The 15,385-nt window shown below is 44.7% G+C and overlaps 1 protein-coding gene across 2 annotated transcripts; it reads right to left on the bottom strand.

The window, feature by feature from the left end:
* Positions 1–3,697: 3,697 nt before the first annotated feature.
* OAS1 (2'-5'-oligoadenylate synthetase 1) lies at positions 3,698–9,659 on the bottom strand. 2 transcript variants are annotated; one of them, XM_058531463.1, is made up of 6 exons: positions 9,381–9,659; positions 8,260–8,548; positions 6,962–7,146; positions 6,071–6,303; positions 5,245–5,398; positions 3,698–4,103 (listed from the first exon to the last, which is right to left on the bottom strand). In XM_058531463.1, exons 1-6 carry the CDS (start codon positions 9,555–9,557, stop codon positions 4,095–4,097), a joined length of 1,047 nt encoding a protein of 348 aa, XP_058387446.1. In that variant the 5' UTR covers positions 9,558–9,659; the 3' UTR covers positions 3,698–4,094. The 2 variants fall into 2 exon arrangements, 1 of the variants encoding a protein (XP_058387446.1); XR_009216840.1 differs by lacking the exon at positions 3,698–4,103 and having other exon boundaries at positions 5,337–5,398; positions 5,839–6,303.
* Positions 9,660–15,385: the final 5,726 nt, after the last annotated feature.

Raw genomic sequence — 15,385 nt, 5'->3', positions numbered from 1 at the left:
TACATAGATGTCATTCTTCTTAAACCAATTTCTGTAATCCAATGCCTCACTATATTTTGAGTGGAACTTCACAGATTAAGTTTAAAGTTAACATAGAAATAGAAAGGGCCAAGAGAAGCCATGGATGTTGATAAAATGAGAACAGAGTTCCTACAAGATATTAAGAATTATTCTAAGGCTATAGTAAATAAGACAAGGCAGTATTAACTCAAGGATATGAAAATAGACCAATGGAACAGAACAGAGTCCAGAAACAGACTCACACATAGATGAGGTCTGGGTATACGTCAGAGGTGGCCTCACAGAGCAGTGAGGAAAGGACGGTCCCTTCAACAAATGCTGCTGGGGTAATTGGACATCCACACAGAAGAACTAGAACTGGACCCTTACCTCACACCATATAAAAATAAATGCCTTTTGTTGCCTGTGTTTTGGTGTCATATCCATGAAATCGTTGTCAAATCCAATGTCGTGAAGCTTTTCCTCTTACAGTTTCTTCTAGGAGGTTTATAGCTTCAGGTCTTATGTTTAAGTCCTTAATCCATTTTGAGTTGATTTTTGTGTATGGTGTAAGATAAGGGTCCACTTTCACTTTTTTGCACGTGGATATCCAATTTTCCCAACACGTGTGCTGAAGAGATATCCTTTCCCCATTGTGTATTCTTGGTGTCCTTGCTGGAGATCAGTTGGCTGTATAAGCAAAGCACAGGCAACAAAAGTGAAAACAAGTTACATCATGCTAAAAAGCTTCTACACAGCAAATGAAACAATCAATAAAGTGAAAAGGCAACCTATGGAGAGGGAGAGAATGTTTGAAAACCATAAATCTGAGAAGGGGTTATTTTCCAAAACAATAAGGAGCTCCTACAACTCAATATCAAAAAACAAATAACCCAATTAGAAAATGGGCTAAGGACTTGAACAGACTTGTCTCCAAGGAAGATATACAAATGGCCAACAGGTATATGAAAAGATGCTCAACATCACTATTCGTCAGAGAAATGCAAGACAAAACTGTGAGCTAGCACCTCACACCTGTTAGAATGGCTATTATCAAAAAAACAAAAGACACAAGTGTTGGTGAGGATGTGGAGGAACTGGAACCCTTGTCTACTGTAGGTGAGAATGCAAATGGTGCAGCCACTATGGAAACAGCATGGGAATTCCTCAAAAGAAAACTCAAAAATAGTACTACCATATGATCTATGTGGCTTTTCAATTAAGCAAGTGATTACTAATTCAATTAATCTACTGATGACTGCAACATTGTTGATAATCATGAAACACTCTCAGAAGACAACACAAGTGGAGCGATGACCGTGTAAATGTCACAGAGCAGGTAACAAAACCAGAGAGGGTGAAAAACTCGACGTACACGGCAGGGAGACAGGCAGAGTCAGATGAAAGGCTGGAGAGACAGGCCCCAAATTTTAAGAGGTTGGAGGGAGGGACTGTGGGAGTGCTCTTTTTTTCTTTTTAAAAAATGATTTCTTTATTTTTCTAATGTTAAAGACAATAACCAAATATTGTCATGAAGGAAGAAGTTTATACTCACAGATCCCTAGAAGCAGGAGGCACAGCCTGCCACACAGGGCCACGTGGGGAAGCACCAGGTCGTTCATGAGGCAGAGGGAACCAGGGGGAGAACATGGGCAGGAGACTTTATGGTAGTGTCTGTGGGCAAGGCAGGGCAGGGTAAGCAGGCTTAGGATGGGCTAGTTTGAGTAATTTCAGTGGGCTCTGGAGGGTAGGCCTTGGGGTGAGTAGGGCAGGTAGACTGTGGCTGGAGTGTAACAGTCGTGTGAAAGCCCATGAAGGAGGTGGTTTAGAGCCAAGGCTCTGGATTGGTCGGTTTGCACAGGAAAGGCGAGCTCTCAGCTGAGCTGGTTGCTATCTCTAGGAATCAGCTAGCCCTGGGAGGGGCAGTCTCTCCAGGATCAGCAAGGCCCCAGGTGGCAAAGCATCAGAAAATAGAGAAAATGAAAAAGCATGATTCAGACAGAAGCACCGGCGGAGAGGTAGGAATGAGGTTTGAGGGGGGTGGAGAGACAGTGAAACGGCAGCTTCTGCCAGGAGGCCGGCTCATAGGCAGTGACAGCAACTGGGGGCTGCTAGGACCGTGCTTCAGTGCTCTATCTCAGCTAGGAATTGCTGAACAGCACACACCCACCTGAAGGTGGTGGCAGAGGTGTTGTGTTGGTCTGGGCAACTCCGAGAAGCAGAAGCCAATGTAGGACTAAGGTGCAAGATTTTTATGAGAGTGAGAGGAACTGGGGAGGGGGCACAGAGTGGCTGGGAAAGCTGTTATGCCCCATCAAGTCTGACTCTGAGTGAAGGAAAGATAGAAGGAAAGTTGGTTTTGCACCCTAGAGATGGTTCAGTAAGGCCAATGGGGAGTCCTTTAGTCAACATCACCTGTCGGAAGGGCCCCATGTCTCCCAGGAAAGCGGCTGCCTTATTGTCCCTGCCACACTCAGTCATTGGCATGGTGGCTTTGGCATAAACGTGTAGATGGATTTGAGAGCGCAGCCTTTGGGGCTCTCGGTCAATGATGTTCCCACTAGTTGGAGCTCTGCTAGGTACCTTCTCATGGTCACCAGAGCTGGGAAACATAAAATTCTGTCACCGAAGATGCGTCAAGGCCATACTGCAGTGATGAAGAACGTGAGCTTCAGAGCAAGAAGGACTAGGGTTCAAGTTCAGACTCTGTTTCTCACTAGCCAGGTGACCCTGAGCAAGTGCCCTAACCTCAATTTATTATGATGGGAGTATTAATAAAACGCATCTGACAGGGATGCTGGGGGATGCAAAGGAGGAATAGTCATGTGGACAAGTCCTAGACTGTTTGCCAGCCACTCAGGAGACCAATGACTCGGGTGATGAGAGCATGCTGGGTCCTTTTGTGAGTGTTTATGGAGTTTTGATATTTTGGAGTCTTGTAAATGAAACGCTGTTTCTTGGTACCAAGGACAGTGTGACAGTGTGACAAGGTACATCAGTATAGCCTATTCTTTAAGCCAGTGATTCACCTTCTAGGGCAGAGCCGACAATAGAAATATAACGCAAGCCACAGGTGTAATTTCACATTTTCTAGTAGACATGTTAAAAAAGTAAAAAGAAATAGATGAAATTCACTGTGACTTAACTCAGTATCTCAAAAAATTGTCATTTTAACATGCAATCAGTATAAAAAATGGTCAGGTGTCAAGAGTGCGACATCCTTTTTTCTTATTGTAAAAAGTGTTTGAAACCCAGTAGGTATTTTATGCTTACAGGGCACCTCCATTTGGACCAGCTACTTTTTGAGGGCTCAACAGCCACATGTAACTGGTGACTACTGGATTAGACAGGGCAGTTGTAAAACTTTCCCTGGATAAATAATCAGAGATGTGGACAAAGGATGAACCAAAGATGCTCGTCTCAGCATTGCTTGTAACTGAAAATTGGAAGGATCCTGAACTATCCAATATCGAAATGTTCCACGCAAATGCCAGCTCCATAGGCATGGTGTTGGGGGATTTTCGTCTGTTTTGTTCATCCTCGTGCTCCTAGTGCTCAGAACAATGCTTGGCACATAGTTTGTGCTCAATAAATATTTTTAGCTGAATCAATGAATACACACACACACACACAGAGCACACAAATATACTTCTTGGCAATGTGCCCTGCAGTTAATAAACACCCAACAAATGGTATCTGCTATTATTTTTATTGTTATTGATAATAAATTGGACCATAACCCTCCCACCAGGTACACAGAAGGAAGTCAAGGCTGGGGTTCAGTCTTTTGTCTAAATCTGTCCTGTTGTCTCTCAGAGAAGATTGTCACAGAACAGGCTGTGGTGGGGCGGGGGTGGTGGGGAATGCTCTCTATGGAAGGTGAGAAAGCACGGAATAGCAGGAAGGGGGGTCAGGAGACATGGATTCTGGTCCTGGGACTGAAACGAATCACTGCCGATGAAGGCCCCACCCCTGCAAATGAGGGGACTGGCCCAGACGCCTCTGGAACTCTTTCCCCTAACATGCACTGGCGTTCAGAGGATGGTGCACGTCCAGCTCTCTTCTGTCTGGGGAGTGGGGAAGTCCTCGCTGTCTTATTGAAGCTGAAAGGGTAAAGCACACGATCACATCGGGAGAGCTGGCACTGGGTCCCGGAGAGCATAGATGGGGGACACTGTGACATGCCACCTGGATCCCCCTCAAGGAAGGACAAGCAAGCCCCAGCTGCTGGGAGGTGGTCAGCAGACAGACTCCAGCGGTCAGCCCCTTTAGGGCTGCCTCAGCTGCAGAGAGCCCCGCGCTCAAGGCCACGCCCCTTCCTGAGCCGCCCCGGTTCAGTGACTGGTCCATGTGGGCTATACAGGCCTGGCCAGCTCAGTCTGCTGCAGGTCAGCTCCCAGAGGGTGGGCTGGGACTGTCATTGGGCAGCGTCCCAGCTGGACGTTTCCCTATGCTGCCCGCTCCTGCTTCTTCCCCTCCATTCCACGGGTGTTGACGCCAATGGATACCCCGCAAACATCCTGCACGCTAACCCTCCCGGGGACCCACCTATGACATCATCACCCCCTCCCCCGCATGAGAAAGACCCCCACCCGGGGAGTGGAAAGACCCAAGTTTGAGTCCTGCTGCCCCGAATTAGCTGTGTGACACACCCATGTCACTCAGCTGCTCTGAGTCTCCCGTTTGTCACATAAATAGGGGGACACAAGGCAGGCTATTGGGCATAGCGGAATGAGTACTGGTGTTGGAGTCCACCGAGTTTGAATCCCAGCTCTGCCACTCCCTAGCTGAGTGTCCTTGAGCAGGTGATGTCACCTCTCTGAGCCTCCTTTACTCATCTGGGAGACGGGAGTAGGAAACACACCTCACAGGGTGTTGTGCGGATTCCATGAAACAACGTATGTTAAAGGGCTGAGGCCAGAACCTGCGCCCAAAGCAGATATTCAATCTGTGGTGGTTGTTATTGTTTAGTATTGTTATCAGTGGGGTGAGCCAAGTGCAGCTCTTAAGAGTTACCCCCAGGCAAGGTGACATTAATTAAAGAACAAACTCCGGACAAGGGAGGTGAAAATTCCAGGAACCCTCTGAATGGGGTGAAAATGCCTGTAAAGTAGGAAGCACAGCCTGAAACTATGAACGTGAGTGGCCTCCGGCAAGAAGCAATTTCTTTGGAAGGAATGGTCTCCAGCTAATGCTGCGTGGAGGGTGTGGGAAGGGGGACAGGGAGGAAGCAGAAGGTCTCACCGGCACATTCCAGGAGCCTACTGGAGACCCATCCCCTTTCTTAAAGCACGCGGAATCCAGCCAGGCTCTAGCCTCTTGTGCCAGCCGCAGCCAGCCAGATGGGTTTCCACCACCAACGTTTCCTGTAGGGTCAGCCGGGTCCAGAATCACAGGCCTGAAGAGCGACAGTTAGAGAGGGACAGGTGAGGAGCTGGGCTGTTGTCTGAGGAGTGTAGATGCTCCTGCAGAGCAAACACGAGCCTGGGGCAGGCTGGGACTTGGGGCAGGAGGACGGGCCCAGCAGGGCGCTGTTGCCCAGGGTGTGTCCTGAGTGCCCTGCACCATGGTGGGCAGTGAGCACGAGGAGGAGGAGCCTTGCACTTGGGCCTGGAGACCTGGGTTTGAATCTCACCTCGGCCCTTTATTAGTGGTGTTCCTTTGGGCGGGTCACTTGACCTCTCTAAGCCTCAGTTTCCTCATCTGTGAAATGGGGAGGCTTGAACACACCCACCTCAAAGGATGTGGTATGAGGACTGAGACAAAGCAAGTGAATGCCCAGCACAGCCATTTCAGCGGTGTCTTGCATTTTCTGTTAAGGTTTGGACAAGCGCCTACCTGTCAGAACCTCGGTTTACGCATCTGTCAAGGGGTGAGCATAGTGCCTTACTCACAGGGCTGGAGGTTGTGGTTTAAATCAGATGGCAGTAGTAACGTGCCCAGCACAATGATTGGCAACAGAAGATCATCCATAAATGTGGAGCCCTCCCACTTCCTCCATTTCAGGTGCCACGTCTGTATCCGGGGGTTCACTGATGTGGAGAGCTAAGCCACGAAGGGGAGAGAGTACCTGGGTTTCCTGAGCTGCCTGCGCAGGTATTCTTTAATAACAGGGTCATCAAAGTCGTAGTACTTTGTCCAGTAGATACACAGCTGCTGGTGCTTCAGGACTAACTCCAAGACGGTCTGAAATCCCTGAGCCGTGTTGAATTCTGTTTGTCCACTTCCTTGCTCCCAAGCGTAGACTGTCAGGAGCTCCAGGGCATACTGTGGTGGCAGCGGCTTCCCACAATTCTCCTTACACTGAGAAGAGGAAAAACAGTCAGACAAACGGGCTTGTCCGGCCTTTGTGTACAGCACATTTCCCATGGGCCAAATCCAGCCTGACACCCGTTTTTGTAAGTAACGTTTTCTGGGAGCAAAGTCACACCATTCATTTACGTGTGGTCGATGGTGCTTTTCATGCTACAAAGACAGAGTTGAGTAGTTGTGTCAGAGACCATGTGGCCCACAAAGTCTAGAATATTTACTACCTAGCCCTTTACAGAAAATGTTTACTGACCCCTGGTTAAGGGCTTGGGCTCATAGGCAAATGCAAAGGGCCAGGGCTGGAGGAGGGCTTCCCTCTTGGAGGAATAAGGAGGAGACCAGCATGGCCTGGGGGAGAGGTGAAGGGGCAGAGGTGGGGGTTCAGAGAGGTGGGGGGCAGAGCCTGTGAGCCTCGCCAGATGACTCAGAGCAGGGTGAGAGTGACAGGTGGTGACGATTGATGAATTACGGATATATTGCAAATACAGGACCAACATCATTTGCTGACTGGTTGGATGGAGGTGTGTTTGTGAAAAAGTCAGGGAAGACCCCTAGTTTGGGCCAGAGTAACTGGAAGGATGAATTTGCCCTTTTCCCTCCCTCTCCCACCTCCTCCTCCTCCTCTCCCCCCGACGTGACAGGAGGGCCACACCTTTTGGTACCAGTGCTTGACCAGGCGGATGAGGCTCTTAAGCTTGGCTGGACGCTGCCTCAGGAAGGCTCGCTGCAGCTCCGTGAAGCAGGGGGAGAACTCGCCCTCTTTCCCCAGCTGCTCGCACTCTTTGATGAGCTGGACGTAGATTTCGGGGTCAGGTCTGTAGCCTGCGGTCACCTGACCTGTTAGGGACGAATCCAAAACTTGAAGATGACAGCAGTTCTCTGAGGATCCTTCAGTCTCTCTGGGGAGACAAGCTCACTGGCCGTGGGTGCAGCGCAAAGGGCCGCAGGCTCAGAGCCGGGAGGCCTGAGCTCCATCCCCAGTCCTCCCTTCTCCCACCTCCTCTGCCATCGCCTGGTCCAAGCTGCCGTCATCTCTCACCCGGACTATGGCAGAGCCTCCTCGCAGGTTCCTCCACAGCCCGTTCTCAACCCAGCACCCAACACAGGACATGGCAGCAAGGAGAGATTCCCGACCTGTCTCATCTCCCAGTGCCTTTAGAGTTTCAGTATTTTTCTCACGGGTCCCCTAAGCCAAAAGGAATTCCTAAGGGTTACATTTAAGTAGTTCAGTCCATGCAACTGAATAGCAGTAGTGTGCGTGGTGTCCGACAGATGTCGCTGTTTCCCACAAAAAACTGAAAATCGAAACCATTCCGCGCACCACGTGAGTTCACTGCAGTCTCCCGAGGTGCCTGGTGCACAGCTGGGGAACTCACGTTTTTGAACCCCTGCTATGTGCCGAGCCCCGTGTAAGAGCTTAACGTAGATGACCACTTAATACTTAAAATAATAGTGTGACCTAGGTAGTGTGGTTTATCAGTTTTCCTAACTTGGAAATTGAGCCTCCGGGAGGTTATGCCTCCCATCCAAGTGTTCCTGCAGATTATCTAGAGATCCCAAGCCTCAGCACAGGTTGACGAGGTTTCCTCATGTTTTGCCTAAAAGATGAAATCAACATATTGACTTGATGCCGGATCTATGCTGCCTCATTTTAGAGAGAGAAAATTCACACACTTTGCCACAAGCAGAACTAGCAAGTCGGCCGGTGTTTATAAGAAACGTCTTGCCCCAGATTGTGCCAATTTGCTGTTTACTGTTGCTCCCGTGGCTGATTATGACCTTAGTCATTCTTGCCCAGGAGAGAGACTAAGATCTCCTCCCTGCTTTGAAAGGATGCTCTGTTTTGGTAAGACTCTCAAACTGTGGGAGATTTCTGTTCAGAAATATGAAAAGAGAGAAAGGAGCCTGAAATAGGACACCAGCTGGAACCCCTGGGTCTGGAGGGCTCACCTAGGATATCAAAGGCAGGCAGTACATCAAATTCCACCCCCTCGTTGAGCCGGCGGGACCTGAGCACGAAGCTGAGTGCGCGGGGCTTCTCCCACAGCTGCTTCTGGACCTCAAACTTCACGTCAAACTTTTTCTGTCTTTGACAGTCTTCCAGCTGCCTCCTAATTTCCCGGATGATCTCTCCTCGGTGCACAAACTGCTCCCGGAAACTTGTGAAGTTGTCGAGGAAGACCACAAGATCTGCATCAGATCGACCTCTGAGGGTCGTGCCTTTGCCTGAAGAGCCACCCTAAAACCGATGAGAATGAGAACTCACCCTCATTGAGAAGAGCCTCCCTAAACAAAGTGACAATCACCTGAGAACAATCACTAACATTCTTGAGCGCCAGCCGTGTCCTGAGGGCATTTCCAGTCTTAACTCCTCCAATGCCCACCAGGACTCTATGATTTACCTTCTATTGTCATTAGTTCCCACTTTACAGCTGGGGAAACATGCTGAGAGGGATCGTGTATCAGCCCAATGACACAGCTAGGAGGCGGCAGAGATCAATTTAAACCCTGGCTGCCTTGTTCTAGAGTCTGTTTTTTACTCCTTGTTGGTTACTACCTTATATTATTATACACTGCAGACCAGCCCATGCTGGGTGGTTTCCCTGCCTTATTTTACTGAATCTGCACAGTCTATAAGGTTTGGCGGATTATGGACGAGGAGACTGAGGCACAGAGAGGTTAAGTGAGTTGCTCAAGGTTTTGCAGCCATAGGTGCTATCTGCTTTCAGAACTTATACTCTTAACCAGCTGGTGATACTGCAGAAACTGCGAGTCCCCAGCCTGGCTATTACTTAGCAGATGGTTGATCAGAGCTGAGCCTCAGTTTCCCCATCTCTGAAATGGATGTGGCCTGGGATGGTGGTTCATAAACTTGGTCGGACATTCGTTAAAAAAATTACAGATGTAGGACCTCACCCTGGAAGCTATTTTAACAAGCTATGGTTCTACCCTTGGTGTGGATAAATCAAAAACCACCAGCCCCAGACCTGGCCCTTTTGCTCTGTCTCTTTCTCTGGGGAAACTCTTGCCCATTCAGCCACCCTTCCCCAGTCAGGCAGGCCTGGGCTCACCTTCACCACTTTCGACACCCGTACTGCGTGGGGGGCATCTCGGAAACACCTCTCCTTCAGGAAACTGCAGATAATGTCGATGGCTTCTCGGACCTGCCTGCGGAATTGCGTGTCTGGCAGGAGGTAGTCTTCGATGAACTTGTCCAGATTCCCGGCTGGGGTATTTCTGAGATCCATCGTGATGCTCGGGCAGGGACAGGAGAGCCAATGGCTGCAGAGCTGGCTCCCGGAGACTGCCAGCCTCTCTCTTGGATGCTGCCTGAGTCTGGGCTGCTGTTTGGTTTCATTTCCTTGCAAGGAAGGTGCTGTGCCCAGAGTCTGGGCTCCTGTTTGGTTTCGTTTTCTTGGAAGGAGGGAGGTGTGTCCCTCGTCTTTGCCTCTTAGCAAACCAAACACTCCTTTGATCCCTGAGCTGCGTCTGCCCTCGCAGCTCCTTCCTCCACTCCCAGTTGTTTATTCTCCTTTAACCAGCAGCCTAGAACATCCAGCCTTCAGACTTTACTTGGAAAATGTTGCTTTATAACCTTTTAGGACTGCACGCAAGAGAAATCATAATTACAAACCGATTTTTTAGTTTCCTTCTTCGTCTTTTTTTCTTGCTGACAAAATTGTTTTCTAGTCTCTTATGATCTTTACAGCAGCTTATGCATATTACATATCAGAAAAATCAGGAAGCGTAAAGACCATCTATGATCCTAAAACCCAAAGGTGACCACTGAAAACGTTTTGGTATAGGTCTTTTCAGATATTTTTCTAGGTAAACACACACACATACACACACTTACAGTTCTCTTTTCTGTTTTTTAAAAATGGCATCATACTGATCTCACTCATATGTGGAATATAAACCAACACATGGACAGAGAAAACTGGACTGTGGTTACCCGGGAAGTGGGGGTGGGGGGTGGGCACAAGGGGTGAAGGGAGTCATATATGGGGTGATGGACAAACAAAAATGTACAACCCAAAATTTCACAATGTTAGAAACCATTAAAATATCAATAAAAAAAAATGGCATCATACTATATTTTTTCCTTTTTATTAATAGAATTTATTTCTTACAGCAGTTTTAGGTTTACAGAAAAATTGAGCAGAAAGTACAGAGTCCCATATGCCCCCTCTCCTTCCACCCATAATTTCCCCCATTATTAACCTCGGTATGGTACGTTTTTCACAATGGATGAATTGATATACAGTCATGCGCTGCGTAACCATGTTTTGGTCAACAAGGGACCGCATATACGGTGGTGGTCCCCTAAGATTAGTAGCATACGGCCTAGATGTGTCATAGGCTGTACCATCTACGTGTGTGTAAGTACACTCTATGATGTTCGCAAGACGATGTAATCAACTAACGACGCATTTCTCAGACCCTATCCCCGTCGTTATGCGACGCGTGACTGTAGACGTGTTATTACTAACTGAAGTTCATAGTTCACATTAGGGTTCTCTTTGTGTTGTACATTCTATGGGTTTGCCAAATGCATATTGTCACGTATCCACCATTATGAAATTATGCAGAATAGTATCACCGCCCTAAAAATTCGTTTGCTCCACCTGTTCATCCCTCTCTGTGTTTAGATCTTTCTTCTTTTCTAATAAATGCATTCAGTACTAAAAATATCCCTCAACCACTGCTTTGACTGTGTCTCACACATTTTAATTGGTTGTTTTTACATTTTTGTTTTGTGCAAAATATTTTAAAATTTCTCTTGAGATTTTTTCTTTTTTTTTTACTTTCCTCATTTTTTAAATTGATGTCATAATAGTGTATGACATTGTGAAATCTTAGTTGTACATTATTGTTTATCAGTCACCATATAAATACATCCTTTCACCCCTTGTGCCCACCCCCAAACCCCCTTCCCCCTGGTAACCACCAAACTCTTCTCTCTGTCTGTGTGTTAGTTTATCTACATATGAGTGAACTCATGCAGTGTTAGTCTTTCTCTGTCTGGTTTATTTCGCTTAACATAATACCCTCCAGGTCCATCCATGTTGTTGCAAATGGGATGATTTTGTCTTTTTTTATGGCTGAGTAGTATTCCATTGTGTATATATACCACATCTTCTTTATTCAGTCATCAGTCGAGGGACACTTGGGTTGCTTCCACTTCTTGGCTATAGTGAATAAAGCTGCAATGAACATAGGGGTGCATAAGCCTCTTTGGATTGTTGATTTCAGGTTCTTTGGATAAATACCCAATAGTGGGATAGCTGGATCATAAGGTATTTCTATTTTTAATTTTTTGGGGAATCTACATGCTGTTTTCCATAGTGGCTGCACCAGTTTGCATTCCCACCAGCAGTGAATTAGGGTTCCTGTTTCTCCACAACCTCTCCAACATTTGTTATTTTTTGTCTGGGTGATTATAGCCATTCTAGTGGGTAGAAGGTGATATCTTAGTGTAGTTTTGATTTGTATTTCCCTGATGATTAGTGATGTTGAACCTCTTTTCATGTGCCTATTCGCCAGCCATATATCTTCCTTGGAAAAACATCTGTTCATATCCTCTGCCCATTTTTCGATCGGGTTTGTTTTTTTGTTGTTCAGTTGTGTGAGTTCTTTATATATTATGGAGATTAACCCCTTGTTGGATATACGATTTGCAAATATTTTCTCCCAGCTGATGGGTTGTCTTTTCACTTTGATCCTGGTTTCATTTGCCTTGCAGAAGCTCTTTAGTCTGAAGAAGTCCCACTTGTTTATTTTTTCTTTTGTTTCCCTTGTCTGAGTAGACATGGAATTCAAAAAGGTCCCTGTCTGACCAATGTCAAAGAGTGTACTGCCTATGTTTTCTTCCAGGAGTTTTATAGTTTCAGGACTTACCATCAAGTCTTTCATCCATTTTGAGTTAATTTTTGTGTACAATGAAAGAAAATAGTCTACTTTCATCCTTTTGCATGTGGCTGTCCAGTTTTCCCAGCGCCATTCATTGAAGAGACTTTCCTTTCTCCATTGTATGTTCTTAGCTTCTTTGTTGAAGATTAGCTGTCCTTAGACGTATGGTTTTATTTCTGGGCTTTCAATTCTGTTCCATTGATCTGTGTGTCTGTTTTTATACCAGTACCATGCTGTTTTAATTATTATAGCTTTGTAGTCTATTTTGAAGTGAGGGATTGTGATGCCTCCAACTTTGTTCTTTTTTCTCAGGATTGCTTTAGCTTTCTGTGGTCTTTTGTTGCCCCATGTGAGTTTTAGTATTCTTTGTTCTATTTCCATGAAGGATGTCATTGGGATTCTGATTGGGATTGCATTGAATCTGTAGATTGCTTTAGGTAGTATGGACATTTTAACTATGTTTATTCTTCCAGTCCATGCTCATGGGATATCTTTCGTTTCTATACATCATCATCGATTTCTTTCAATAATGTCTTATAGTTTTCATTGTATAGGTCTTTCACCTCCTTGGTTAAATTCATTCCTAGATATTTTATTCTTTTTGTTGTGATTGTAAATGGGATTGTCTTCTTGAGTTCTCTTTCTGTTAGTTCATTATTAGAGCATAGAAATGCAACTGAGTTTTGTAAGTTGATTTTGTACCCTGCAACTTTGCTATAGTTGTTGATTATTTCTAATAGTTTTCCAATGGATTCTTTAGGGTTTTCTATATATAAAATCATGTCACCTGCAAAGAGCGAGAGTTTCACTTCTTCATTGCCTATTTGGATTCTTTTTATTCATTTTCCTTGCCTAATTGCTCCGGCCAAAACCTCCAGTACTATGTTGAATAAGTGTGGTGAGAGTGGGCACACTTGTATTGTTTCTGTTTTCAGAGGAATGGCTTTCAGTTTTTCCCCATTGAGTATGATCTTGGCTGTGGGTTTGTCATATATGACCTTTATTATGTTGAGTTACTTTCCTTCTTTACCCATTTTGTTGAGAGTTTTTATCATAAACGATGTTGGATCTTGTCCAAAGCTTTCTTTGTATCTATTGAGATGCTCATATGGTTTTTATTCCTCATTTTGTTAATGTATGTATATGTATATAATAATGTATATCACATTGATTGATTTGCAGATGTTGAACCATCCCTGTGTCCCTGGTATAAATCCCACTTGATTATGGTGTATGATCTTTTTAACGTATTGCTGTATTCGGTTTGCCAATACTTTGTTGAGGATTTTTGCATCTGTGTTCATCAGTGATATTGGCCTGTAACTTTTCTTCTTTGTATTGTCCTTGTCTGTCTTTGGTATCAGGGTAATGTTGGCCACGTAGAATGTGTTAGGACGTGTTCCATCTTCCTCTATTTATTGGAATAGTTTGAGAAGGATAGGTATCAAATCTTCTTTGAGCGTTTGGTAAAGTTCTCCAGAGAAGCCATCTGGTCCTGGACTTTTATTTTTTGGGAGGTTTTTGATTACTCTTTCAATCTCTTTACTTGTGATTGGTCTATTCAGATTCTCTATTTATTCTTGATTCAGTTTGGGGAAGGTGTAGGAGTCTAAGAATTTATCCATTTCTTCTAGATTAGCCAATTTGTTTGCATATAGTTTTTCATAGTATTCTCTTACAATCCTTTGTATTTCTTGTGAATAATCTGTTGTAATTTCTCCTTTTTCGTTTCTAATTTTATTTATTTGAGCCTTCTCTCTTTTTTTCTTAGTGAGTCTGGCTAAGGGTTTGTCAATTTTGTTTATCTTCTCAATGAATCAGCTCTTTGTTTCATTGATCCTTTCTACTGTTTTTTTGGTTTCAATTTCATTTATTTCTGCTCTAATTTTTATTATTTCTGTCCTTCTGCTGACTTTGGACTTTGTTTTTTCTTCTTTTTCCAATTTTGTTAGGTGCAGTTTAAGATTGCTTCTTTGGGATTTTTCTTGTGTGTTAAGGTGGGCCTGTATTGCTATGAGTTTCCCTCTCAGGATCGCTTTTGCTGCATCCCATATGAGTTGGTATGGTGTATTTTCATTTTTATTTGTCTCTAGATATTGTTTGATTTCTCCTTTATTTTCTTCAATGATCAATTGGTTGTTTAGTAGCATATTGTTTAGTGTCCACATCTTTGTCACTTTCCCAATTTTTTGGTTGTAGTTGATTTGTAGTTTCATAGCATTATGGTTGGAGAAGATGCTTGTTATGATTTCAATCTTCTTAAATTTGTAGAGGCTTGCCTCATTTCCCAACAGATGGTCTATCCTTGAGCATGTTCCATGTGCACTTGAGAAGAATGTGTAATCTTCTGTGTTTGGATAGAATGCTCTCTATATATCTATTAAGTCCATCTCATCTAGTTTTTCATTTAAGTCCACTATTTGCTTATTGACTTTTTGTCTGGATGATCTATTCATTGATGAGAGTGGGGTGTTAAGATCCCCTACTATTATTGTGTTGTTTTAATATCTGTTTTTAGGTTTGTTAATAGTTCCTTTATGTACCTTGGTGCTCCTGTTTTGGGTGCATATATATTTAAAAGTGATATGTCTTCTTGGTGGAGTGTCCCTTTCATCATTATATATTGCCCCTGTTTGTCTCTCATTACCTGTTTTATCTTGTAGTCTACTTTGTCTGATATAAGTATGGCAACACCTGCTTTCTTTTGTTTGCCATCAGCTTGGAGTATTGTCTTCCATCCTTTCACTCTGAGCCTGTGTTTGTGTTTAGAGCTGAGATGTGTTTCCTGGAGGCAGCATATTGTTGGGTTTTGTTTTTTAATCCATCCTGCCACTCTGTGTCTTTTGATTGGAGAGTTCAGCCCATTTACCTTTAGGGTAATTATTGATATCTGGGGGCTTGTTGTTGTTATTTTATCGCTCTTTTCCCAGTTCTTTTGCATTTCTTTTGTTTCTCATCCCATGTGTTTTGGACTACCAATTCAGTTTTATAGTTCTGTATGGGGGTTCTCTTAGTTTTCTCTTTCTTTGTCGTGTGTGATTCTGTTCTGATTATTTGGTTAGAGGTTACCATGAAGTTTGTATAAAAAATTTCGTGGATGTGATAGTCCATTTTTTGATGGCCTCTTATTCCCTTAGACTAAGTCGATTGGATCCCTTTCCAC

The sequence above is a fragment of the Diceros bicornis genome, chromosome 35 (genome assembly GCF_020826845.1).
Source record: "Diceros bicornis minor isolate mBicDic1 chromosome 35, mDicBic1.mat.cur, whole genome shotgun sequence".
NCBI classification, from domain to species: domain Eukaryota; kingdom Metazoa; phylum Chordata; class Mammalia; order Perissodactyla; family Rhinocerotidae; genus Diceros; species Diceros bicornis.
This window is presented reverse-complemented; position numbering and strand designations above follow the sequence as displayed.

Bases quoted from the DNA above. Each gene is read 5' to 3' on its own strand.
- OAS1 (XM_058531463.1), bottom strand. From the start codon at position 9,557: ATGGATCTCAGAAATACCCCAGCCGGGAATCTGGACAAGTTCATCGAA. The intron at 7,147-8,259 runs GTGAGCCCTCCA...CGTCCCTAACAG, and splicing joins GCCTGCCTTTGATATCCTAG to GTCAGGTGACCGCAGGCTAC. The intron at 5,399-6,070 runs GTACTCTCTCCC...GTCGCTCTTCAG, and splicing joins AGGCAGCTCAGGAAACCCAG to GCCTGTGATTCTGGACCCGG.